General features: G+C 49.8%; 1 protein-coding gene across 2 annotated transcripts in view; it reads left to right on the top strand.

The window, feature by feature from the left end:
• Positions 1–25,552: 25,552 nt before the first annotated feature.
• Positions 25,553–27,489, top strand: part of LOC103706416 (agamous-like MADS-box protein MADS3) — a 47,852-nt gene continuing 45,915 nt past the window's right edge. Inside the window, exon 1 of one of the 2 annotated variants that reach the window (XM_039114877.3) lies at positions 25,553–25,992. In XM_039114877.3, the coding sequence (XP_038970805.2) occupies positions 25,811–25,992 (182 nt within the window). In that variant the 5' untranslated portion in view covers positions 25,553–25,810. The remainder of the gene's footprint in view (positions 25,993–27,489) is intronic. The other variant, XM_039114878.3, reaches the window with a different exon arrangement.

Here is a 27,489-nt window from a genome sequence, read left to right on the forward strand (position 1 = left end):
GATATGAACTTGGTTTGGATCATGCAAACCATGGGCCATGGAGCAGAATTCAAAGGCTGCCACCAATTTTGATGCCTTGTCCTATGGGCAATGGCCATGATGTGGCATTTCAACCTAGGCCAAGGGCCAAATGGCCTGCAGTATGGACACACACATTCACAGATTTTGACAGGATAAGTCTCATCTGATCTGGACGCATCAGTCATGCAACCAAACACAAGAAAAACAATATGTTATAAACCTTAAGAGAGAATCATCAATCACAAGTGAGTCCATGCCTAATAAAATTGGACATTGTGTTTACTCAAAGACATAAATATCCTCCTTTAATCCAGTTCTACTAATGAGGACAGGCAAAGAAAACTAAACCAGTGTTTAGAACTGCCGAACCTATATATACCAACTTTGCCAATCAATATCTTCAATGACAATTCTTAGCTTTCACATCTTCCAAAGGATTGAGAGCCATACATGGATACACCAATAAAAGCACAAAAGCTATAGTCCACCAATACTTCCTTGGGCAAACAAAGGTAGATGGGAAGGAAAAGTATATTCCCCCTATTCATCTACAAGTATATGACATGAGGCTTTATGTCAAGGTTGTTAGTGAATTCTATCTTGATGTGGATATGGGCATCCTGTAGGGTGATGTTGTTGATAAACATCAATTTCTAGTAGGTGTCTGACCTTGGGACTTCTCATCGTATGTAAGGTAATAAGTGGATCGACCTAGCAATATTCAAGAGGTTAGAGATTTGAGATAATGTTGGAGTTCAACTCTGTGGGCATGAGAGTTCAAGTAGTATGCATGATATTTATGTACTCATAGGAGTAGAACTCCAAAGTGTAATTTTGTCGCCAAGCATGGCACGGTTTTTTGAGTGCTAAGAAGTGTAAATTGTAATAATGTATACCTAGAAAAAGATCCATTTAAATCCTATAAATCTCAAAGTTGTGGAGCTCTTACAAACAATCCTAAAATGAGAAGGACTAGGGGATGCAATACATTCATATAGCTCAAAATCACATATTATGACTAATTTATATCAATTACTCTCTTGGAACAGATCATCCTTGGTATAGATGATATGCATTTAGTAATCCTAAGCCCGGTTTATTAAAGGCTTGAACAGGGAATTGTGTTTCAAACCAATTCCATAGAAATCAATTTATTGTTTTATGAAGTTGAATTTTAAACCAAATTAAGCATGGTGGGGGTTGTCTCGAGCTAAGAACATTCCATTGCAAACACCAATTTGACAGTGGTTCTAACTTAGGTTCATGCATAGGAATATACTTAATATGCTATTGGGCTAATCCAACTAGATAGTATAGATCCACCAACAACTAAGTCTAGTACACTTAGCAACTTATACAATGCTTCTAGGCTTATATTGCATGGGCCTATCATTTTTGTTAGACTAATGCTGGAAAAGGTATATACATATGTACAACATAGGAGAGGTTGATAGCATCTTGAGACTAAAGAAACCAGTCATAGAGGTGAGGGAGCAAACCTTTAGAGATCAAGACCACACTACATGAGGACTACGACATACCTGTTCACCTTTTAAATGTAAATACATGGTGACAGATGGGCTACTCAACATCATGCGTGAGGATGAGCGCAAGATATGCATACTCTCCAACATCTACTCCTATGTTTAAAATCAGAAATATATGGTGAATAGATTTTTTTTTTTTTTTAAATTTATTGATCAAACTATTCTTATTTTTTTAAAAATATTATATGTTTCTATTATAAAAGAATAATAATAGAAAGACAATTCCACTTAAAAACTTCTCATGTATCATCTCTCGTCTCACTCACTTGTGTTGAAAATAAAATTAAATCCATTCCTATTTCTCCCATCCAAACTCTTTTCTTTCCAACCAATCTCTCTTATTGTATCTCCGATTTATGTTAAAATCAATTCTATCTCTCCTATTTGATCTTTGTTTTCCCTAACTAATCTTCTCACTTTCTTATCCAATTTAATCTCTCTAATAACTAATATTCTTTATGAACTCCCACCTTATCCTTGTATCCTCACTCACAAACCCTAATCTAAACTCTTTTTAATTGTATCTCATAATCCAAACAAGGGCTAGAAATGGCCTCGGTTGACTTGAGACTCATTGGGATGGGATGGCTTCAAATCAGGTTTTAGGCTAACCCCAAGAGAGTTAGGGCTTAAGTCGTAGAGCCGAAAATGAGATTAAGCTCGGAACAAGTCTGGCCTGAAACTCTACTTGGGATCAGACCAGGCCCTTAAGCAATCCTACCCGTCGTCCCCTCCTTTCTCTCCACCTTTCTCTCTTCCTTCCTCCCTCCCCCATATTGCTCTTATTCTTTCTCTTGAGCTCTCTCTCCTCTCTTCTCCTCTCCTTCCCTTCCGGCGCCCCCCTCTTTCTTGATCTCTCCTTTCTTTCTCTCTTTATCCCAGCACCCCCTTCCCCTCTCTCTCCCTCCCTCTCTCAATCTCTCTCCTCTCTCTCTCCAATCTCTCTCTCCTTCCCCACTCTTTCTTATTCCCTCGACCCATCTCTCTTAGATCTCCTCTCCCTCTTTCTAGATTGCTCTTCCTCTCTCTCTCTCTCACTCCCATTTTTGCACTAACATAACATGGACAGTGGAAGGTGCCGGTAGAATATATACTTGTGGCAACTTTTTAAACTATATAAGGGTCTTGGATTTGGGTTGGGTCAAGCCTAGAGGTTCAATTGGGCTCGGCTAGGTCAAGACCATCTATGCTTCAAACTGTGGTTAGATCAGGTTCAAGCAGGAGCTTTGAAAAAAATTTTCAAGCCCAAGCTTGGCATACAACACAAACTGTAGGAAAATCCAACCAGATCTTGCCCATGTCCAATATTATTCATTATTTTACCTCCTCTCAAGCTGCCATCTCTCCTCCTCTCTACCATTCCAATGTTGGATTTTGTAAGAGATATACATCCATGTTTTATGTCCAATTTTATTGTTTAATTGTTTGTTTGCTATGCTTTACTTATTCGATAACTTTTATCTTATTACTTTTTTTTGTTTGCTGTATTTTATGTTTAAATTTTCTTCATGTATTCTTAGTTTATATGTTTTTTGTATTTTCTTCATATTATCACTTTCTTAGTTTATTTTCAACTTTATTTGTTTTTGATTTTATTTTTCAAATAATTTTATTTAATAATATCCTATATTTATTTCATTTTACTTATCATACTTTGGTTGTACTTTTGATTTTAGCATTTTGTTTTTTTCATTGTCTTTTTAAGATAAGGGTTTCGTTTGAAATTTTAATTGATTTAATATTGTCTTACATTTTTGTTTCTTTACTTTTGGTACTTTGTTCATATTTTTGTTTTGCCATTATATTTTATCTTTTGGATCCTATAAATCCTATTTATATTCATAATTTTTAATGTTTATCCTATTTTTTATTTATTTAATATTTATCTACTTTTATTCTTCATATATATTGTAACGACTTAGGACCTCAGTCAAAAAGGCTCAAAAGAACATATTATCTAGGTTTCTTTAAGTACTCGGGCTCTACCTAAAGCACAATCAATAGGGGATAAAACATATGCTTGCATGGGTCCTCGCACCTCCCCTCCCCTCCCGCCCCCCTCCCTCTGCTTAAGCTCCGGTATTTTTTCTAGGTTAAGGGTCCAAATCCAATTGAATTCAATCGCAAGTATCACGATTGACCTATGTTCAACCTCAAAAGGGCTCATGGTATAGTTTCGTCTAATCCACATGAATGACATGCATGGTTTGCTCTGATACAATTTGTAATAATTTAGGATCTCACCAGAAAGACCAGCTGAAATATATTGTTTGATTCCTTGGCTCTTTATAAATACGCAAGATCTCTTATGTGCACAACCATTGTGGGACTAAACATATTTCTGCATAGGTCCTCAAATACTTTTCTTGTTTAAGTCTTAGCATCATCATAGGAATAAGGAAGTCCAAATAAAACCAATCACAAACACCATAAGTAAACTATGTTTAGTGCCACAAGAGATCATACTTCTACATAGGATATAGGCTGGGTTCACTTGGATATCATTTGTAACAACTTAGAACCTTCCTAAAAAAACTAGTTAGAAGGTGTTATATCAATTCCTTGAGCTCTATATAAGTATTTAAGATCTACCCGACGTACAATCAATATGGGACTATATACATGCTTGCACAAGTTCTCATATGGTTCTTCCATTTAAATTCTAGCATCCCCACTAGCCTAAGGTTCCAAATCCTATTAAAGCCAATCACAACACCATGATTAGCCTATGGACAATCCTAAAAAAGCTCATGTTGCAGTGTCCCCTACATACATGGGCTATAGGCTAAGTCCGTTATGATATATATTATTCATAATGACCCCAAACCTAACATGCAACAAATGTGGGACCAGGGGCGGCCCAATGCATTTGGGGGCCTAGGGCGAACTCACTAAATGAGGCTTTTTTTAAAATAATAATAATAATAATAATAAATTTTTAATAAGCAGGGGCGGCTCAATGCATTTGTTTCATTCTTTTCATGTCATCTTCTAGCTCTATTTCAGGTGCTTGTTCTGTTGCTAATTCCTGAGTTGAACTTGATGTAGTGTTTTGTTTGTTTGTCATAATAAATCTATCTAGAGCTTCTTTTTGAGATTGAACGAGTTTTTCGATTTTTCTTTTTTTTAAAGTTTTTCATATCCACATTCATATTTTCTATTAGATGTTTGAATCTAAAAATTATATTACCAAACAAAGCAATTAAGACACTTACTACAAATAAATTAAAATATAAAAGAGAAAAAATATTAGAGAAAAATTATAACAAAATTATAGAAATTGCAATTAAATTAGGGGAATTAAACGCTGGATGTTGAAAATATAATCAAACAAAGAGGGGATTAGAAGAATTACACAGGTGCCACTGACCCACTGAGGCACTGAGTCACTGTCACAGTCTCACAGACTGACAGACCCAGTGAGACGGATGTGAAGGCCTGAGGGGACAGCCGGGCCTGCCGGGGTGACGGGACTACCGTCTACAGGAGCCGGGGAGGGAGGCCGGAGGCGAGGAGGTCACGTTGTCACGTTGTCACGGGCTCACGCCTCACGGGAGTCGGGGCCGGGGAGGAAGGCGACTGACGAGAAGGTGGAGCCGTGGAGCCGTGGAGGTCACTGCGGGCTGCGGCACTGCCTCACTGGTCACGGGAGGCGGGAGCCGGGGGCCCGGGAGGGAGGCGAGGAGGTCGTAGCCTCGCAGGATCGCCGGGATGCCGGGGAGGCGCTCGTCGCTCAGGCGGAGGAGACGACCTCGCCGGCTCGCTGGATTGAGCCGGACGGGCCGACGGGGTCACGGAGGAGGTCGCGGTCGTCTCCTCCCGGCGGGGAGGCGGGGACCGTCACGGGATGTCGGGGCCCGGGGAGGCGGGGAGGCGGACTGGCGGAGGCGCTGGCCGCGGAGCCGTGGAGGAGACGAGTAGACGACCCAATCACCCAGGCAGTCACGCCTTCACGGAACAGTCGAACAAAACAGAAGAGAATTGAGGAGTGGAGGAGGAGCGGAGCACGATGAGGATTTTAAAGAGAGCCAGAGAGGAATGATGGGCGATGGCCTGGCCGATGGGAATATAGGATCAGGATTGAGCCATTGAGGAGGAGTGGAGCACCCGCATCTTGTCGAGGTAGCCGTTGGCTCCTGCGGCTGCGGGCTGCGGCCTTACCTCTGCTCTACGGACACTGTAGCTAGGAGCGGGAGCTGGAAGGCTAGGAGCCTAGGATGCCATGATGCCATCGCGCGGGGCCTTCTCTTGAGCCGGGGCCTTGGGCGACCGCCTAGGTCGCCTAAGGCTTGGGCTGCCCCTGTGTGGGACTAAATACATCCTCGTAGGTCCTTACATGCTTCTCTGATTTCAGCCCAAACATTCTCACCAAGCTAAAGGTCCAAATATAATCGAAATCACTACAATTAGTTCATGGGGCTCATGCTGCATATTTTCTAGTCTACATACACTCTGGGTTGCGTCTATGCTGTTACCATTCATATCAGGATCTTATCCAAAAAAGGCTAATTGAAAAATATTATTTTGGTTCTTTGGTCCTTTATAAGATCCAAGATTTACTCAGCACCCATCTAATTAAAGGCTAACCACTTGCTTGTATGAGCGCTCACATACTAAACCCATTTAAACCCTCACATCCTTGTAATTGAAGGGTCTAAATCTAACCAGTCCAATCACAAACATCATGATTAGCTCGTGATCAAATTCCAAAAGACTTGTCCTACAGTATCCCCTAGTCACACATGAGTCATGGGCTCGATTTGCTCTGGTACATTTTATAATGAACCAGAACCTCACCCAAAAGGCTAGTTAGAATACTTTGTTTGGTTCTAGATAAATACTCAAGATCTTCCTCGTATAAAATCTATATGTGACTAAAGACATGCTCGCATGGGTCTCCACACACTCTCCTGTTTAAGCTAAGGATTGTTATCGAGCTAAGAGTCCAGATTGAATCAAATCTAGTAACAATTAATGCTACAACTGGCCCATGGTTAGCTTTAAAAGGCCTATGTTACAGTGTTCCTTAGTATACATTGTCCATTAAAATTTTGCAGCTACGCGTGTTAGGTGAGAGTAATTCTAGAATGGGTGAACTCTTAGCAAGTCCATATTTCATACACGAGGACCCGTATTATTGTGTGTATAATCCTATATTGATTGGGCACTAGGTAGATCTTGGGTTCTTATATGGACGAAAAAAATCTAAATAACACATTTGAGTTAGCCTTTTTGGATGAGGTCTTGAATTGTTATAAATGGTATCAGAGCGGATCTTGGCTGTGGCTTTTGTGGATTAAGAAAGATTGTAGTATGAGTTCTTTTGTCATTGACCATAGACTATCATAATGTTTGTGATTGAATTTAACCCCTCAGCTTAGAAGTGATGCCATAACTTAAACAAAGAAAATATGAGAGGACCCATACAGATATATATTTAGTCTCATATTAATTGTTCACAAGGTAAATCTTAGATACTTGTACCAGACCGATGAATCTAAATAACACTTAGCCTTTTTGGATGAGATCCCATATCATTATATATATTCTAATTTACTAATTTTATAGGAGCCATTGTTTGGTGGAATAGTAGAAGGCTTAAGATGACAAGCAAATCGTGTACATTCGAGTCTTGGGTCAGCTATTTTGTATAAAATAATACTTAAGGTTAGGTCAGTTCTCTCTTTGCCCCTATCAAGACCCAAGATTACTGGGACCACAGCTGGGTAATGCATCTGATATTCTATTTTGCAGTTTTCTCAATATATATTTTTTTATATAAAAAAATATATATTTTCAATTTATATATTTCTTTTTTATTTTTAATTAATTATTTTTTGTTTAAACATTTTTCTTTTGTATTTTTGCATTTGTGTACGTGTGTAGGGTCTCTTGCTCAGTTCCTCATTACAATATGAAATCTAATCCCAATTGGTTATTGTTGCTGGTGGTCCAAACCGAGAACGATTGGCACAGCGGTGTGAACGGGGTTCCGTTTGAGTTGCCTTGGTTGATGTTGATTGCGCTCCACCTTCCACCGGGAAACCTGCAAGCAAGCCTCGCACCACCACTGGGGTAGTGGGGGCCCTCCGACGATCAAGTCAGAGGAGATTGGAGGAGAAGGAGAGATAATAGTAGCAAGTAAGAGAATGCTCTGGAAGTTCTTGCTTACCCCCCCCTCCTCCTCCCAGCCGCATATATACCAGGCTGGGGGGTCTTTCAGGGGGGTTCGTCATCGTGGGGCACGATGGAGCTGCCACTGACACGGCCGTTACAGGGCGTCGTGGGGCAGCGCTGGGTACGGCCATGACAGGGCGTAGTGGAGCTCCGCCTTGTACGGCTGTTACAGGGGATCGTGGAGCAGCGCCAGATACAACCGTTGCAGGGAGTAGTGGAGCAGGAGGCTGCGGCGTGCCTCTGGGGAATAGCCTGTCGTTGTCGAGAGATGTCCGACTCGGGGTCGGGCTGCGGAGCGGAAGATGTCCGACTCGGGGTCGGATTGCTGGATCAAGGGGCAGCCGACTCGGGGTCAGGCTGCGGAGCCGAAGATGTCCGACTCGGGGTCGGATTGCTGGATCAAGGGGCAGCCGACTCGGGGTCAGGCTGCGGAGCCGAAGATGTCCGACTCGGGGTCAGATTGCTGGATCAAGGGGCTGCCGACTCGGGGTCGGGCTGCGGAGCCGAAGATGTCCGACTCGGGGTCGGATTGCTGGATCAAGGGGCTGCCGTAGTCTTCCTGGGCACGCGTGCCGGTCACGTGGGGCATGGTGGCTAAGTTCTCCCGTAACAGTAGCCCCCCACTTCCGAGCCTGGAACCAGAAGGGGAACGGGTGAAGGGAGTGATGCTTCGAGATTGCCGCCATCCCTCGGAGAGGCGTGCGCGCTTCGAGCTCCCCGCCTTCTTTATGGCGTATGGCGATTGTTGCTGACCTGGCAGTCTGAGGATTTCGGCGGACATCCTTCCTTAATGGCGTCGATTCGCCTTTGGGGCGCGAGCGACCCTTCGGCAGCCAGGCGTCCTCTGGCGTCACCGAGGCGTCACCCACCTTTCCGCCTATTTAACCGGGGGCCCTCCTCCGTCCGCCTTTCTCTTTACAGACATCTTCGAGTTTCTCCTTTGCGCTGCCGTCATTGCCGTCGGACTGTTCGCTTGCTCCTCCTTTGACGCTCTCGGAGCCGTTCTTCCTTCTCTTCCGGTGAGTTGCCCCATTCTTCAATTTAAGGCTCTCCATACTTTCTCCTTTTGTATTAGTGTACTCCAGTCGTTCCGGTCCTTTCCCCCTTCTTGACCCCGTCCTGACCGTAGATTCACTGGCCATTAGGGATGGGCGAAGTGAGAGCAGACCGCATTAAGTCGGAGCTGGTCGCCGAAGACCTAGATAGGTTCGTGGCTCGATACCACCTTCCCGAGGCCTGCAATGTTACGCTCCCGGGGCCTGAGGAGAGGATGTCCCATCCTCCTCCAGGGAAGGTTGCCATCAATGAGGGCATTCTTCAGGCCGGGTTCCGCTTTCCCCCCTCGGACTTAGTCGTTCAGGTGCTTCGGGGTTTAAGAGTGGCGCCGACGCAACTGGTGCCGAACTCATGGCGCGCCCTGACGGCCTTTCAGGTTCTCTGCCGCATGCACGAGGTTCCCGCCACCCTGAATGTCTTTTGGGAATGCTACGGCCTGAGCGGCCACCCCCAGGACAAAGGGTGGTGGTGCTTTGCGGCGCGGCGAGGGTGCGGCCTCGTCAAGGAGGCTCCTACCTCCATTCACGGCTGGAAGGGGCGCTTCTTTTTCGTTGACGCAGATCCCTCTTGGGGAATCAGGGCAACCTGGGAGACGCCGATGAAGTCTCCGATTGGCCTATCGAGGTTGTTGAGGGAGGAATCCGATGGCGTCGCCGTCTTGAAGGGGTTGGTTGCCGAGGGCCGGCTTCCCCCGGTGGCTCGCCTTATTTCCGAGGATACCTTGGTGAACGTCGGTCTGAGCTCGGTCCCCGCTGACCGTGAGCCCGCCACCATTTCTTTTTTAGCTCTTTTCTCCTCTTTCGTCTCGTTCTTTCCTTCAGTTTCTCAACCTCCGACCACCTCGTCCTTTTTGCAGAGATCGACGACGTCATGCGGTCGGACAAGGCAACGGCTGTTGGTAGGACGTCCCTACTGGAAGCAGTCCGGAGGAAGAAACGAGCTCCTCCGAGCGGGGCCCCATCGGCGAAGAAGTCCCGCCGGCAGGCGACTCCGACGCCGACAGACGGATCCGGACCCACCGATCAGGGGGACGCTGCGGGCGCGGACCGGCAGTTGACGCTGTATCAGCCCTCCGATGCCGAGACTACCGTTTTTCCGGAGGCATCACCCGGGCGCGCCCGAGATGGACGGGTCGGACGTGATCGGTCCCCAGCCCAGCCTTCGACTCGATCGGCTCCGGATGATACGAGGAGGGACGCGCCGAGGCCCCGGCCGAGCGGGACCCTGTCAATTCCAGGGGCGGTCCCCGCCCCGAGCATGGTCAGCATGACTCTTCCCCAAGCGATGGGTAAGGGTAAGGCAGCAGAACCACCGTCCGACTCCGGGGAGAAGTCGGGGTCGGCCTTCACTTTCGCCGGCGCCCGAAACCTCATCGAGACGGTGCTGCTGGAGAAGGACCGCAGGCAGGTCCGGGAGATGAGGGTCCCTGACGTTGGGGCTGCCAGCTGCGTCTGTCTCATGTCGGTGAGTGTTCTTTTGGTCGCTTTCATCATTTATAGGCTCTGTTGATCCCCGCCTGACGCCCTCGTTTTTCCTATCTCTTAGCTCGCCCAGTACATGATCCGCCTGGAGGAGTGCTACGAGGAACAGGCGAGGCTTCTGGCGAGGGCCGAGAGCCAACTGAAGGCAGTAGAGGAGGGAGGTCAGGCTGCGGCGGGGAGGACGACCAGGGACCTCGAGATGAGGCTCCAGGTGGCCGAAGAGCGGGCACTCGGCTTCGTCACCCTCGAGAAGCAACTGTTGGAGGCTCAGGAGCAACTCAAGGTTGCCTCGGGTCTCGAGGGCGAGATCAAGAAGGCGGAGGAGCGGGCCGAGAAGCAGTCCCGAAAGGCTGCCGACTACCGGGAGAGGTGGGAGAAGGCCCAGCGGTCAGCCGACAACGCCCGCAACCGAACCCGGTCTCTTGAAGCCAAGCTGGGCGAATTGGAGTCGGCCTTGGAGAAGTCCCGCGCGAGCGACCAGGAGCTTCATTCGCGCCTGGAGGAGGCTGAGGCTGCTCGCATTGCTGCCGAGGCGAAGCACAAGGAGGCTCAGGCTGATCTGCTGAGGGTCTCCTCCGAAGCGGACGACCGGATTGTGGCGAAGGTCTTGGAGGCGAAAGCTCAGATTATGGAGCGGGCAGAGGCGGCGCTGGCCGAGAAGAGTGCGGAAATCGGGCGTCAGGCGGTACAGGCTTATCGTCAGTCCGCCGAGTTCACCCGTGATATGTCGGAGGCGGTACAGGCCTATCGTCAGTCTGACGAGTTCGTCCGTGACATGTCGGACGCGGAGTCCGACTCCTTTATCTTAGGCTTCGAGGAAGGCCTGACAAGGGTGTCGGCTAAGTACCCCGAAATTGACCTGAGTGGGATCTCTCTTCTAGACTCCTCTCCGGCGCCATTGCCTGCTGATTCTCCAACCGCCTCCCTACCCCCTGCGGACGTGCCCGGCGTTCCCGACCCGGGGGTTCCTTCAAGCTGACCTTCTGTATTTTTGTTTTTTTCTTTGTGTGTTGGCGTTTTGCCAAGTTGTATGGGTCTCGGCCCTGAAACAATGAAAGTTAATGCAAATAGAGTTTCTTCATTTCACTTTCGTCCTTCTTCTTTTTAACTCTTGGTAGCGTCTCGCTGACTCCCGACTCTTGAAATTCTTCTGGCGCTAGGCCAGGTATCTGAGGGTTAGGCCTCAGGGAATTCTTCCGGTGCTAAGCCAGGCATCCGAGGGTTAGGCCTCAGGAACTTCTTCCGGCGCTAAGCCGGGCATCCGAGGGTTAGGCCTCAGGAAATTCTTCCGGCACTAAGCCAGGCATCCGAGGGTTAGGCCTCGGGAAATTCTTCCGGCGCTAAGCCAAGCATCCGAGGGTTGGGCCTCAGGTTTCTTCCGGCACTAGGCCAGGCATCCGAGGGTTAGGCCTCAGAAAATTCTTCCGGCACTAGGCCAGGCATCCGAGGGTTAGGCCTCAGGAAATTCTTCCGGCGCTAGGCCAGGCATCCGAGGTTTAGGCCTCAGAAACTTCTTCCGGCGCTAAGCCAGGCATCCGGGGGTTAGGCCTCAGGAACTTCTTCCGGCGCTAAGCCAGGCATCCGAGGGTTAGGCCTCAGAAAATTCCGCTCGTTGGTCGGCCAAGGCTGGCGCAAGCCGAGGCGACCGGTCGGGGCTTCAGGCTAGTTTGCTCCCGGGATGATCATCGGGTTAGCCTGGCATCCGAGGGCCAAGCCTCGGGAGATTCCGCTCGTTGGTCGGCCAGGGCTGGCGCAAGCCGAGGCGACCGGTCGGAGCTTCAGGCTAGTCTGCTCCCGGGATGATCATCGGGTTAGCCTGGCATCCGAGGGCCGAGCCTCGGGAGATTCCGCTCGTTGGTCGGCCAAGGCTGGCGCAAGCCGAGGCGACCGGTCGGGGCTTCAGGCTAGTCTGCTTCCGGGATGATCATCGGGTTAGCCTGGCATCTGAGGGTTGTCAGGCCTCAGGAAATTCCGCTCGTTGGTCGGCCAAGGCTGGCGCAAGCCGAGGCGACCGGTCGGGGCTTCAGGCTAGTCTGCTCCCGGGATGATCATCGGGTTAGCCTGGCATCCGAGGGCCGAGCCTCGGGAAATTCCGCTCGTTGGTCGGCCAAGACTGGCGCAAGCCGAGGCGACCGGTCGGGGCTTCAGGCTAGTCTGCTCCCGGGATGATCATCGGGTTAGCCTGGCATCTGAGGGTTGTCAGGCCTCAGGAAATTCCGCTCGTTGGTCGGCCAAGGCTGGCGCAAGCCGAGGCGACCGGTCGGGGCTTCAGGCTAGTCTGCTCCCGGGATGATCATCGGGTTAGCCTGGCATCCGAGGGCCGAGCCTCGGAAAATTCCGCTCGTTGGTCGGCCAAGGCTGGCGCAAGCCGAGGCGACCGGTCGGGGCTTCAGGCTAGTCTGCTCCCGGGATGATCATCGAGTTAGCTTGGCATCCGAGGGCCGAGCCTCGGGAAATTCCGCTCGTTGGTCGGCCAAGGCTGGCGCAAGCCGAGGCGACCGGTCGGGGCTTCAGGCTAGTCTGCTCCCGGGATGATCATCGGGTTAGCCTGGCATCTGAGGTTTGTCAGGCCTCAGGAAATTCCGCTCGTTGGTCGGCCAAGGCTGGTGCAAGCCGAGGCGACCGGTCGGGGCTTCAGGCTAGTCTGCTCCCGGGATGATCATCGGGTTAGCCTGGCATCCGAGGGCCGAGCCTCGGGAAATTTCGCTCGTTGGTCGGCCAAGGCTGGCGCAAGCCGAGGCGACCGGTCGGGGCTTCAGGCTAGTCTGCTCCCGGGATGATCATCGGGTTAGCCTGGCATCCGAGGGCCGAGCCTCGGGAAATTCCGCTCGTTGGTCGGCCAAGGCTGGCGCAAGCCGAGGCGACCGGTCGGGGCTTCAGGCTAGTCTGCTCCCGGGATGATCATCGGGTTAGCCTGGCATCCGAGGGCCGAGCCTCGGGAAATTCCGCTCGCTGGTCGTGCGCCTGTCGCTTGCCGCCCGACGGGATTTCTCCGTGGCCAGCTGCGATCGTGTTTCTCCTCCTCTCCAAGCGTCGCCTGGGGAACACCAGATGGGCATTAAATGCTAATTGAGGGGTTACCTGGGAAATCGGATCGCCAGTTGCTGCTTGCGAGGAGTGTCAGTTAAGCGGCCGCGATACGCGCGTTCTTCGAGGCGGATGCGGCCTGGGCGCGAGCGGAGATATGTGGACCTAGGGGTACAGGCCACCCGGAGTGTCCTGCACAAAGAATGCGATTAAGGAGAATAACGCTTAGGAAATCGCGGGAAGATACGCCTCGAGAGCCGGATCGGCTCCGGATTCAATGCGCCCGCATTTATTGGAGCCACCCGCATCGGAACGACCGGGGGGCCGCAGTTTGGCTATAAATATAGGTGCAGGTGCGATGGAGCCTGCCAAGCCGGAGCTGTTCAGGTTGCCATGGATCGTGGGCCTCCTCTCCGGCGCATGGTTGAGAGACCCCTACCGAAGGAACGGGAGGCGCGCCCTTCGCGACTTCCGCCAACTAGCCGTTTCATCTGGGATCAACAAGGAAGTTCTCCCCGGCGGAACTCCGCTCTAGGCGTTTCATCCGGGATCACGTCTCCCCTCCTTGAAGTTCAGCCTCCCGATTGAGCTCCGCGCCAGACGCTTGATCCGGGACCGCGCCTCCATATGCTCTTCTCCCTTGTATCCCTTCTCTCCCCTAACACTGGGGAGGACCGGAATATCCCTTGGAGATGGCGTTCCCCTGGAGGCAGCGGGAGCTTCTTCTGCGGCGGCTCCTCGTCTTTTTCGTGAGGCGTGGATGGCGCCTCTAGGTAGGAGCAGTGTGGACTTCTCATTCGTCCACTTCTTCTTCATCCGCGCCGGCTCTTCGTCTTTTTTGTGAGACGTCGATGGCGCCTCCGGTTGGAAGCACCCACTTCCGGTGGGATTGCAGCCGCTTCGGATGGAGGTTTCGAGATCCTAGATCTTCAGCTCCTCGGAGTCTCCACCTCTTCTTTACTTTCTTTACACCCTAATTCCCCTCTGGGAATTCCTTGTAATCACACGAGCACGCCATTGTAACCAAAAATTATTGAAATGAAAAGTGTTATACATTTTTGAACTGTCTTTCTGGCATTGTTGTTCTACTGGTAATACATCCGCAGGTAAGCGGAATTCCAGCTCCTGGGAATTTCTCGACCATCTAGGGCCTCCAACTGGTAGGAGCCAGGTCGGTTTACCCAGCGAACCCTATACGGGCCTTCCCAATTTGGCGCTAGCTTCCCACCTTCCGCAGGTTGAGATGCTTTAGCTCGCCTTAGCACCAGATCTCCGATTCTGAAAAGCTTCGGTCGGACCTTGGAGTTGTAATATCGGGCCACCCTCCGCTGATACATCGCCATCCGAACCTGCGCCATTTTCCTCGCTTCTTCCAAGAGATCCAGGTTCCCTCGGAGTTGCTCCGAATTGGCCTCGGGTCGGTGCGCGGCCACCCGAGGTGAGGGGAGTCCGAGCTCCACGGGGACAACGGCTTCCGTGCCATAGGTTAGGCTGAAAGGCGTTTCCCCGGTAGGGGTCCGATGCGTGGTCCGATACGCCCAAAGGACATTCTCGAGTTCTTCGACCCAAGCTTGCCCCGTCCGACCGATTCGCGCTTTGATTCCTTGGAGGATTGTCCGATTTGTGACCTCGGCCTCGCCGTTGGTTTGGGGATGCGACACAGATGTGAACCGATGCTCGATCCCGAACTCCTCGCAGAAGTCACGGAAATGCTTGTTGTCGAACTGTCGACCATTATCCGAGATGAGGACCCGAGGTACCCCAAATCGGACAATGATGTTCTTCTTCACGAACTTCCGGACTTGCGCCTCCGTGATAGTGGCCAGCGGCTCTGCCTCCACCCACTTGGTGAAGTAGTCGATTGCAACAATCAAAAATTTCCGCTGAGCTGAAGCGACGGGGAATGGTCCGAGGATATCCATTCCCCACTGGGCGATGGGCCAGGGTGCAGTGATTGGTGCCAAGGGGACAGAAGGGACTCTCTGGACGTTGGCGTGGCGCTGGCAGGCGTCGCATTTCCGTACATGATCCTTTGAGTCCTCCAACAAGGTAGGCCAATAATAGCCTTGCCTCATGATCTTGTGCGCCAAGGACCTAGCCCCCAAGTGTGATCCGCAAACGCCTTCGTGGACTTCGCCGAGGACGTAGGCCGCTTCCGAGGGGCGGAGGCACTTTAAGAGGGGGGCGGTGAACGAGGTCCGATACAGCCTCCCTTCATAGAGTACGTAGTGGGCGGACTTCATAACAAGTCGCCGAGCTTGATCTTCGTCTTCAGGGAGGATCCCTTCGGCGAGGTAGGCGACAAGCGGGTCCATCCAAGACGGTTCCGGATCAATCGCCATCACCGCTCCAGCCTCGCCGATGCTCGGGACATCCAGGGTCTCCAGGTAGATCGCCCTCGACAAGTTGTGCGCGTCTGCGCCCACTAAGCGGGACAACCTGTCGGCCCTGGCATTTTCACTTCTTGGGACCTGCTGGATGTCGACACTGCCGAGGTCGGGAATGAGTGCTTGCACCTTCCGGACGTAATTCTGCATGGTCGGGTTTCGGGCCTCGAACTCCCCACGGACCTGCCCGACCACCAGCTGGGAGTCGGTGAAGACCTTCAGGCGCCGGATGCCGAGCTCCTTGGTGAGTTTGAGTCCCGTGACTAGGGCCTCGTACTCCGCCTCGTTGTTGGTCACTGGAAATCCGAACCTTAAGGCGTACTCGGCTATCACTCCATCAGGACTGGTAAGGACCAGCCCGGCCCCTCCACCTTCGGGGTTCGACGACCCATCGATGTGAAGCGTCCAAATCGGGAGGTCGAGGCTGGGTGTTTCCGGCGACCTAGGTTCCGCCTCCTGCACCGTGCACTCAGCGAGGAAATCCGCGAGCGCCTGGGCCTTGATGGCGGGTCGGGGCTGGTAGCGGATGTCGAACTCACCAAGTTCTACTGCCCACTTCACCAGCCGTCCCGCATTCTCAGGATTGCTGAGGATCTGCCGCAGCGGTTGATCGGTCAAGAGGGTGACAGAATGGGCCTGAAAATAGGGGCGAAGCCTCCTGGTCGCGGTCAACAGCGCGAAGGCGATCTTTTCAGCCTTCGTATACCGCATCTCGGCATCCCGTAGGACCCGGCTGATGTAGTACACAGGCTTCTGGAGCTTTGCCTCTTTTCGAACCAGTACCGCACTGACTGCGGTTGGGGAGACCGCCAGATAGAGGTAGAGCATCTCCCCTTCTTGCGGCTTGGACAGCAGGGGAGGAGACGCCAAGTATTCCTTGAGCTGGTCGAATGCTGCTTGACATTCGGCCGTCCAGAGGAAGTCTTTCGGGCGTTTCAACACCTTGAAGAAAGGTTGGCAGCGTTCGGCCGATTTTGCCACAAATCGTCCGAGCGCGGCGACCCTCCCAGCGAGCTCCTGAACCTCCTTCACTTTGGTCGGAGGGGACATATCTTGGATGGCCTTGATTTTGTCCGGGTTGGCTTCGATCCCCCGCTGGTTGACAATGAAACCGAGGAACCTCCCGGCCGAAGCGCCAAAGGCGCACTTCGCTGGATTCAGCTTCATGCGAAACTTCCGCAAGGTGGCGAAAGTCTCCTCCAGATCCGCGATGTGCTGGTCTGCATGGCGGCTCTTCACCAGCATATCGTCCACGTACACCTCCATGTTCCGACCGATTTGCTCTTTGAAGATTTTGTTGACGAGGCGCTGGTAAGTGGCGCCAGCATTCTTCAGACCGAAGGGCATTACCTTGTAACAGTACAGCCCCCGGTCTGTTATAAAGGCAGTTTTCTCCTCGTCCTGTGGAGCCATCATTACCTGGTTATAGCCGGAGAAGGCGTCCATGAAAGACAGCAGCTGATATCCGGAAGTCGCGTCGACCAGTTGGTCTATCCGCGGAAGCGGAAAGCTATCCTTGGGGCATGCCTTGTTCAGGTCGGTGTAGTCGACGCACATCCTCCACTTTCCGCTCGCCTTCCGGACAAGTACGACATTTGCCAGCCATTCGGGGTAGCTGACCTCCCTTATGAATCCTGCCTCCAAGAGCTTGTCTACCTCCTGGTCGACCACTCGGATCCGATCCGAGGCACAGTGTCTCTTCTTCTGTTTTACCGGTCGGTGGGTCGGGTCGACGTTGAGGGCGTGAGAAATGACCTCCGGGTCGATCCCAGGTACATCGGCCGCCGACCAGGCAAACACATCGACATTGGCTCGGAGGAATTCCACCAACCGGGCCCGAGCTCCCGGGTCGAGATTGGCGCCGACCCGGATCGTCCTGTCCGGGCGACCTTCCTCAAGGGGAACTTCGATCACACCCTCGGCCGGCTCCCCGTGCCGCAAGGCCACCTCGTCTCTGGCGTCGAGGGACTCGACGCTTAAAGCTTCTACGGGCTTCTTCCCTTTGAGAGTTGCTAGGAAACATTGCCTTGCGGTCGGTTGGTCACCTCGGACCTCTCCAATCCCGGCCGCCGTGGGGAACCGCATGAGCAAGTGGTACGTAGAGACCACCGCGCGAAGGGCGTTCAGTCCGGGTCGTACGAGGATAGCGTTGTAGGCCGAGGGAACACGGACGACCAAGAACCCGAGCCGCACCGTGGCTTCTGCGGGTGCAACGCCCGCAGTCACGGCAGCTCAATGACACCTTCGGCCGAGATAGCGTCACCAGTAAATCCTATGAGGGGGGTGGATGTTTTGTGCAACAATTGTCTGGACAAGCTCATCTTTTGGAAGGCCTCGTAAAACAAAATATCAGCTGAGCTTCCACTATCCACAAGAACACGCCTTACATCATAGTTTGCCATAGTGAGGGAGATCACCATGGCGTCATCGTGGGGGGTCTGAACCCCCTTTACATCTTCATCACAAAAAGTGATTACATTACCGACCCTCTGCCTCTTTGCGACGGCTGCCCCTGACGCTTCAGTCGAGCCCCCTGCGTTCCTCTCGGGCCGGGGGCAGCCCCCAGTGATAGTGTGGATCACGCCCGCGACGGGTCGATTCTGCTCCCGAGGCTCCTGAGGAGCCGGGTCGGCCGGACGCGGGTCTGCGGGGGGACGTCGGTCGTTCACATATCGACCGAGACGCCCTCGGCGGATGAGAGCCTCGATCTCGTCCTGAAGCTGGAAGCAGTCTTCGGTGTCGTGGCCGTGGTCCCGGTGGTACTCACAGTACGCCCGAGAGGGCCTCCTCCCAGGAATCTTCTTCATCTGTCTCGGGACCGGGAGGTCCTCCCGCCCCTTGATTTCCATGAGGATCTGGGCCCGGGGAGTCAGGAGAGGAGTGTACCGGTTGAAACGTCGGGGCGGAGAACGAGGGCGTAGGGCGTCGTGGTTCCTCGCCGGCGACAGGCTTCTGCGCCGACGTTGAGGCGTCGGGCTCCTCCTCTGGCGTGCCTCTTTTCGCCTTTTCTTCCCGAGCTTTGGAGGGATCTCGGCGGCCTCCTTGCTCCGGTGGGCGGCCGCCTCCTCGGCGTCCGCATACTGGTTCGCCCGGGACAACAGCTCCGGGAAGCTCCGCGGCAGGCGTTTGTCCAGGGAGAAGGTGAGTCTGCCCTTTCGGAAGCCACGCTTCAGGGCTGAAAGAGCCACCTCCTGGCTCAGGTTCCGGACTTCCAGCGTAGCCTTGTTGAAGCGGGTAAGATAATCCCGCAAGCTTTCTCCCTCGTTTTGCCGGACATCAAAGAGGGAGTCGGAGACCAGTCGCCGCCGGCTACTGACGGCGAAATGGGTGATGAAGAGGCGAGTAAACTGGTCGAAGGACTGGATTGAGTTAGCCTCCAAGCCGGCGAACCACGTCCTTGCCGGGCCACGGAGGGTCGCCGGGAAGGCCTTGCAGAGGAGAGGATCTGATGCTCCGTGGAGGAGCATAAGGGTCCTGAAACTCTCGACGTGATCCCGCGGGTCCGCCGCCCCGTCATAGGGCTCGATCGCCGGCATTTTAAACCCCGGCGGATTCGGGGTCCGCAGGATCCTCGAGGCAAGCGCCGGCTGGGAGGAGATCTCCAAGTCGGCGAAGGGATCTTTGGAGTGGCCCTTCAGGACCTGGAGTTGTCGGTAGAGATCGTCCACCCGCCGGTCCAGGGAGCGCGACCGATGGGTGGGAGACAAGGAGCACCGAGAGGGGGACCGACTGGAGCGCGGGTTCCTTGAGGACTGGGGGGTCTGGGAACGCGCCCGGGCCCGCCTCTCGTACCCCGCGCAGCTCCGATGGGAAGGTCCCGGCAGAATGGACCGTGCTCGAGAATCTTCCTCGCGCCGGCGCTCCTCCCCATGGGAGAGGAAGGAGCGCGGGTTGAGGAGGACAGGTGAGCGCTCAGGGAGCAGCGGCTCCTGGGCCCGCTGCGACGCCCGAGACATCACACCCTGCAGGTTCTGCACTGCCTCCGCGAGGGTGCGAACCTGCTGGGCTAACTGGTCGAACTGAGCGGCTTCGACCATCTGAATGGGAGGTGGAGCGGTGGAGTGTTGCTGAGAATGTGTTGGAGACGCAGCGGCCTCCCGACCGGAGGCGCGAGAGGCCCCGCGACCGGAGGCATTGGAAGCTCCACGACCACCTCGCCGTGCCATTACGATCGCTCTGAGATTCGGCCCTTCCTCTAGCGCCAACTGTTGCTGGTGGTCCAAACCGAGAACGATTGGCACAGCGGTGTGAACGGGGTTCCGTTTGAGTTGCCTTGGTTGATGTTGATTGCGCTCCACCTTCCACCGGAAAACCTGCAAGCAAGCCTCGCACCACCACTGGGGTAGTGGGGGCCCTCCGACGATCAAGTCAGAGGAGATTGGAGGAGAAGGAGAGATAATAGTAGCAAGTAAGAGAATGCTCTGGAAGTTCTTGCTTACCCCCCCTCCTCCTCCCAGCCGCATATATACCAGGCTGGGGGGTCTTTCAGGGGGGTTCGTCATCGTGGGGCACGATGGAGCTGCCACTGACACGGCCGTTACAGGGCGTCGTGGGGCAGCGCTGGGTACGGCCATGACAGGGCGTAGTGGAGCTCCGCCTTGTACGGCTGTTACAGGGGATCGTGGAGCAGCGCCAGATACAACCGTTGCAGGGAGTAGTGGAGCAGGAGGCTGCGGCGTGCCTCTGGGGAATAGCCTGTCGTTGTCGAGAGATGTCCGACTCGGGGTCGGGCTGCGGAGACGAAGATGTCCGACTCGGGGTCGGATTGCTGGATCAAGGGGCAGCCGACTCGGGGTCGGACTGCGGAGACGAAGATGTCCGACTCGGGGTCGGATTGCTGGATCAAGGGGCAGCCGACTCGGGGTCGGGCTGCGGAGCCGAAGATGTCCGACTCGGGGTCGGATTGCTGGATCAAGGGGCAGCCGACTCGGAGGCTGCGGAGCCGAAGATGTCCGACTCGGGGTCGGATTGCTGGATCAAGGGGCTGCCGACTCGGGGTCGGGCTGCGGAGCCGAAGATGTCCGACTCGGGGTCGGATTGCTGGATCAAGGGGCTGCCGTAGTCTTCCTGGGCGCGCGTGCCGGTCACGTGGGGCATGGTGGCTAAGTTCCCCCGTAACAGTTATGACCGCTAACGATATAGGACTTGATCTGGTAATGGCCTATTAATTCCAAGAAAGAATAATCCATTGGGCGCTAGGCATATTAGGCAACATAAGTTTCCATAATACTTTTTGGACTTCAAATAGGTCTGGTCAGATCGGGGCATGCTTGAAATTGACTTCACTGGGTTTCACATTTGGGTCTTGATTTTAGACCTGCACTCAACTCATTAGCTAATGGGTTAATGTTAGGTCCATGAAAATATTTTAGATCCAGCTGGTCATGGGTTGGGTCAAGGCCAAGTATAATCCAGACCCAACCCAACATATTTGCATTCAACTCGGGATTGAGTTAGGTCAAGTTAAGGTCAAGTTGAGCCCATTGACTCATATTAGACCGGGATGTTCTGCAGATTGGTACAAATCACGTCGCATTGTGAAATAGAATACCTAGAGTCGACCTAGCTTTTAGATTGGATCCAAAATTTTTGAATCCAACCTAACTCACTGGTCCTTAAACATGAAGGAGGTCAAGTCTAATTGGGTCGGGACCGAGTAATTTGAGTCCTTGGTTGACCTAACTCGTTTTTGCGCTAAACACTTTTGAGCTATTCAATTGTTGTTTTCTTTTGTTTTAAGAGTACACAAGTACTACTAGAATGCTCACATGAATTTGATTCTCCATTTTCATCATGTCAATGCATACAATGTAAGTTGTTAGCATTCTTTTTAATGTTTATTTGACTTAAAATGATGATAGAGAGCCATCCAGACACGTTGCTGTTATGAACCACCAGTCTATTTAAGACTTTTCTTAGGATGGGACAACTACTTACGCTGGGCTTGCAACTTGAGGGGGTTAGGTCGGGTTAAAGGAAAACCCTAACCTAGTCCAATCTTTAAATTTCTTAATCTTAATCTAATCCAATCTGGTCTTGGATTGGAAATTCTCTAACCCACGCCAATGAAAATCTATTTTAAGCTATATTCAAGTTGAGTTGGGCTAGTTCAAGTCAGGTTGGGTTAGCAAGGTGGAGTTGGGTTATGCCATGTTAATTTAGTTTACTCAATTGAAAAGAGCTTTGGGGCATCATTATTGGCTTAATGTTTATTAAATTGAGATCTTGATCATTCATAAATTTTGATGGTAGATTTTGTGCAAGATGCACCCTAGTTTTTTAATTAAGAATCACTATTTCCAAGAAAGGAAATGTTTCATGTTCCTTAAAACATTATTTTAGTTAAATCATTTACATTGCGTACCAATAAACCAAATTAAATATTTTTTCTGGTAAACTTTCTTTTCAATCTATTTATGACAGTAAAAATTGAAAGTTGGAAATGGAAGGTCCTCTCTCTTGCTGGTAGAGCAACTTTACTTTAGTCGATACTCTTGTCAATATCTATTTATTGTATGTCTTCTGTGCATGTGCCCCTTTCTATTCTTGCAAAAATAGAAAAAGAATTCTAGACCTTCTTGTAGGGCCATCCTTTGGAGCGGAAGGGTCACCATCTTATTTCTTGGAAAAATGGTTGTTCATCAAAACAAAGTGGTGGATTGGGTCTATGTTCTTTGTATCTCAGGAAAGAAGCTCTTTCATGCAAGCTTGCTGTTTAGTTGGTTCTGAAGCCTCAATTTCTAGGGGCCAGATTGTTTGAGCTCTACAATTTGGGCCAAGATTTTCGCTTGTGGACCCCAAGATACAATTTCAATTCTTATGGTCTGTAGGCTTTGGCTCGTCTATTAGCTTGCTTCATGACCCTTGGGTGGCCCCAGTTCCATTAGTTGTTTGGCCTACTTTTACCAACATGGATATTGATCATGCTGGATTTTTGGTTCAGGATCTCATTACGCCTAATAGGATGTGGGTAGGGACATATTGGCCTCTTTGTTTTTAGCTTACATGATGAACCAGATTAGTACCATTGCCATTGGGCAGGGTCTCTAGTATGATCAAATATGCTGGGGCAATAGTTGCGAAAATCATGTTACTTTAAAGGATATAACCACCAAGGTGGTAGCACAGTTGGAACGAGGCTTTGTTTCCAACGGAGTGACACTGGTTTGAAATGCGCAGGCGTCGATTAAATGTGGAGACCGAATGCCTCCTGCCTGGTTTGCCTGTTGGAAGCGCTACTGATCCTCTGGTACTGAGGTGGTGCTGAGATGACGTACTCACACGCAGGTTCGCCCATACTAGTGGGTAGGGTATGAGAAACTTTCTACCTGCATCGAACATTCTCTAGTGAAAGGGGGCCTAGTGGGGGCTGCTACGCAGGTGGGGTTAATTCCCCTACCCCCTCCTTTTGCCTAAGGAAAAAAAAAAGAAGAAGGATATATATCCAATCCTTGAGCAGGTAGTTGTATCATAGGAAAATATTTCTTTTAGATGGGTATGGAAGTTGGATGTGCCAATGAGGGTCAAAACATTTTGATGGAGGCAAAATATTCTTCTTTTGTAGCACCAGTTTTGTGACTTGTGTATCACTGAGGTAGAGGATTGCCATAATGTGATGGTGCATTGCACCTTTGCAGTAGCTTGTTCTACTTTGCCAGAATTGGAGAAGCTTATCTTCGATACCCACCTAGAGAAAGGATTGAGACGCCTTATGGCATGTAAAGCATGGCTCCACTGGAAGACCTGCAATGAATAGATATTTCAACAAAACTCTATAACTCCTACTCAACTGGATGGAAAAGCTATGTACGTATATGTTGCAACAATATGCTCAACACTGACACTTACTTCAATCAGCGAACCACTGGGGAGCTATTAATTCATCTCGAGGACCAAATGGGTCACTCAAGCTTGTAAGTTGGCTTTCCATTCCCATGGTAGTTATCAAATTGAATTTTGATACTTCGGTGTCTTCTTCTAAAGCAGCTACTTTTTATGTTATTTGTAATCATCAGGAGAAACTGTTGAGAGCCGGCAGCAAATTACTGCCACCCTCTTCAGTACCCTTTGGTGAAATGGCAGCTGTTTTTTTTTTTTTTTTGCTAAAGCAAGTAATTTATACATTACGTATATGAATGCACTCAATAAAATCAGAAAACAGAATAGTAGCTGCTTGGGTGAAAATTAAAGTGGCTATATTTGAGATGGATGCACACCAACTCTGGATGGAGGGAGATTCGCTAACGGCAGTACAATGGTTTTATAAATCTTATGTGCCTGATCGGATATTACATCCTTTGATACAGGATTTGATGGTTTGGAAAAATACATGCATCTCAAACCTTGTGGGTTTCTCGTGCATATTGTGAGGCTAATTGAACTGCTGATTACATAGCAAAATAAAGCTCAGATTTGAGTTCACGGTTGCAAACAGTTATATTCTATCATGGTCGTGCATACTTCTTCCTGTCTTGCTCAAAGAATCAATTCTGATTCATTCACTTTTGGAGCTTGTATGTAGGAGCTAATGGACATGCCAAGCCATCGGAGGGTTCTCAAAACGATCATGGTCCATTTCATTTTATCTATTTACTGTTCAGCAGAACTCAAAATGGTTTGTAAAGTATGGGTTGATATCTCTCCGTTGTATGGTTGGTGTTTGTTTTGTTATACTTTTTGCAAAAAAAAAAAAAAAAAAAAGGTCTGAGAATAGAGGACCCACCTTTTCCATTATTGTTGCACGGAGATCCAATAAAAACTGAGACGAATAATCTAAAATTTTTGGTCCATCCCAATAGTCCGCATCACTGCACAACCAAATAAAATCTTCCAAACGTGTGATTGCTATGAAGCCATATCTTACTTGAATCTTAGCTTAACTCTAAAATAAAGCAAAAAAAATCACTGAGATGGTAACACGATTGGAACGGGGCTAAGATTTCACCGGAGTGGCTCAGATTCGAAATACGCGGGCATTGATTAAATGCAGAGGCCGGATGCCCTCCATCTGGTTTGCCCGATGGAGTCGCCATTTGATCCGCCGATGCTTAGATGGTGCTGGTCTGACGTACTCACACATGGAAGAGGCTGCCACGCTGGTGGGGCTTCCCCACAGATGGGAAGGGTATGAGTAAAAAATGTTATACTCGTATTGAACATTTTCCAGCGAAAAGAGAGCCAGTGGGAGTTGCCATGCGGGTGATATTCTCCTCACCTTCTTCTTTCCTTTTTCTAAGCAAATAAATAAATAAATAAAACAAAAATCCTCCTTGACCACTCCAATTTTATGTCCTGCTCCCGCATGGTTGCAAAAGATAACCAAAGAAAGCTATCCAAGCTAGCCCGGCGTACCACCACTTGTTTGTACAAATGCCCCTAAGGCCTCGTCGGAGCTGCGCATGGATTTGCGCCGCGCCAACGTCACTTCATTCCACAAAACATGGAAAGTACAAGGGAGAGCCAAAAAAAAAAAAAAAAAAAAATCTTAGGGCCGAGCGGCGGGAACTTGCAGGACATGCCGGTTATTTGTGCAAATGCCGAGGACTGAGCCGGTCAATATCGACGGGCCAACGCTATTCGCGGTTAAGGTTTTCCCGCGACAGCGAATAGACATCCTGAGTTACCCTGCAATAATAAAGTGGATAAATTCTCGTGGGGCCCACTGTTTGAATGAATTGAAAATGGACGCGTAGCCAGACAGGAGGGAATCATGGATCTCGTGTAAGAAGAAGCGAGGTGGGGCACGTTTCAGAGGGCCAACCATGATACGTTACTCGACACGTTGCGTGTCAGTCTGCAGCTCCATTCATTCGAAAAGGACCGTGTGGTCCTTAAAAGAGAGAGAGAGAGAGAGAGAGAGAGAGAGAGAGAGAAACTGATGGGGGGACAAAGGCCATTGGAAGGCACTCATATGTTCCCATTTCATCACTAAGTATTATTGCATGGAGAGTGGAAAATTTTAATGAACGAAAGGACTTACTCCATCTGTTATATTCTTTGCCTCAGCTGGTCTCTTTGCCCACCTTAGTAATAGCATCCTATCTTCCAAGGTGAAGCAATAGAGAGACAGAGAGAGAGAGAGAGAGAGAGAGGCAAAGAAAGAGGAAATAAAATAATGGGGAGGGGAAGAGTGGAGATGAAGATGATTGAGAACAAGATAAACCGCCAGGTGACCTTCTCCAAGAGAAGAAATGGGCTCCTAAAGAAGGCTTATGAGCTGTCGGTTCTTTGCGACGCCGAGGTCGCACTCATCGTCTTCTCCGGTCGTGGAAAGCTCTATGAGTTCGGGAGCGTCGGGTAATGCCTTCATGATTTCTACACTCCTCTTATAAGCTTATATCGCCTGCGTTTCGTATGAATTTATTGTTTAGGGTATGTAGATTGCTGCATGTTATTGACATCATGCTTGCTTACTTTTGGGTAGATATTATGGCGATATCTAGTATGGAAATCTATGGAAATTAAGGAAGCTATAGGTAGGACACACTGCTATTTTGATGCAAGAAACATGATACTTTAATGGGTTATTAGTCTTTGCCCTTTTTCTTTTGTATCTCATTTCCTAGATTTATCATACGCAAGGGTCAGAGTAGAACTATTTATGGATTTTTCTCATATTGCTCTCTGTTTTCCGCCTAAGGGAAGGAGGAGAGAGAGGATATAGAAGAGTTTAGGAGTCAAGAGATCGCACGCTAATCTTTTCGGCGACACGCTATACTTCAATTTTTGGTTTCCTTTTAAGATTCTTTTCTCCTTGAGGTTCTCCTCTCCACCATTAAACCCTAGGTGCCGTTCTCCTTTGTTTTTTCTCACTCGTTCATAGAGTATAGGGATAGGGGTAGAGATAGTTTGAGCTGAAAACGACGGAACAGTCTTGGAAAAGATTGAAAGAGAGGTTACTTCTTTTTTACTCCCTCTCTCCTCATCTAAATCTCTCCTTGGATGGACCAAGCTATTTATATGCTGTAGTTATTTCCTTGGTATGATCCTAAGTTTTGATAAGAATAATTTTCCTAGGATATACTGTCATCGTTAAATGGAATCAAGAAAAGAAAAATGATAATAAAAGAGAATGAGATTTAACAACGAGAAGAAAGCCAAAAGAAAATCACAATTATTAACAAACAGATCTATAAGTCATGATGCTTTTTGGTACCAAAGAAAAATCCTGATGCCTATCTTTTTGTGTAATATTAGTGATTATAGGAAGAAAAATTAAGATAGTAGTGTAATTTGGAAAAAAGATAGAAATCGGGGTTTCTCCATTGGCTTTATATTTTTTCTGTCGAGGGAAAAAAGATGTCTAAACAAATATTGTTTGATCAATTTCAGCCTGATATGTTTTTGATGTGTATGAAACCTTAAATAGGGGGGCTAAACAGCAACCGTTCTTTGTTGAAGGTGCTTATAATTCTGAGGAGCAAGATACCCTACCTGAAGTCAGGATGACTATTTGTAACATTGTTGGAAATTAAGCTCTTGATTTAGCCTGAGAATCTGTAGATCTTTCTATTACTTAAATATAATAAATTTGCAAAAAAGTCTTCATCATGTATAGAAGTCAATCCGAACCAAGAACTTACCATCTATTGTAGTTTTTTGGTTTTAGCTTCACTTAGTGTTGTAGTTGTCCAAGATGATTTTTTGATTAGTTTTGGAACAACAAATTAGGTACATTAGGACATTAAGTTTATGTAGATTGTTCCAAATGATTATAACATATGTAATGGATAACTAAAGAGAGATGGTGACATTTGCACAACCTTTTACTTCTTTGTGGATCGAAGAGTACTC

This window comes from Phoenix dactylifera, chromosome 16 (assembly GCF_051530095.1).
Source record: "Phoenix dactylifera cultivar Ajwa chromosome 16, Ajwa_hap1_PhDact_Kaust_v1.1, whole genome shotgun sequence".
NCBI classification, from domain to species: domain Eukaryota; kingdom Viridiplantae; phylum Streptophyta; class Magnoliopsida; order Arecales; family Arecaceae; genus Phoenix; species Phoenix dactylifera.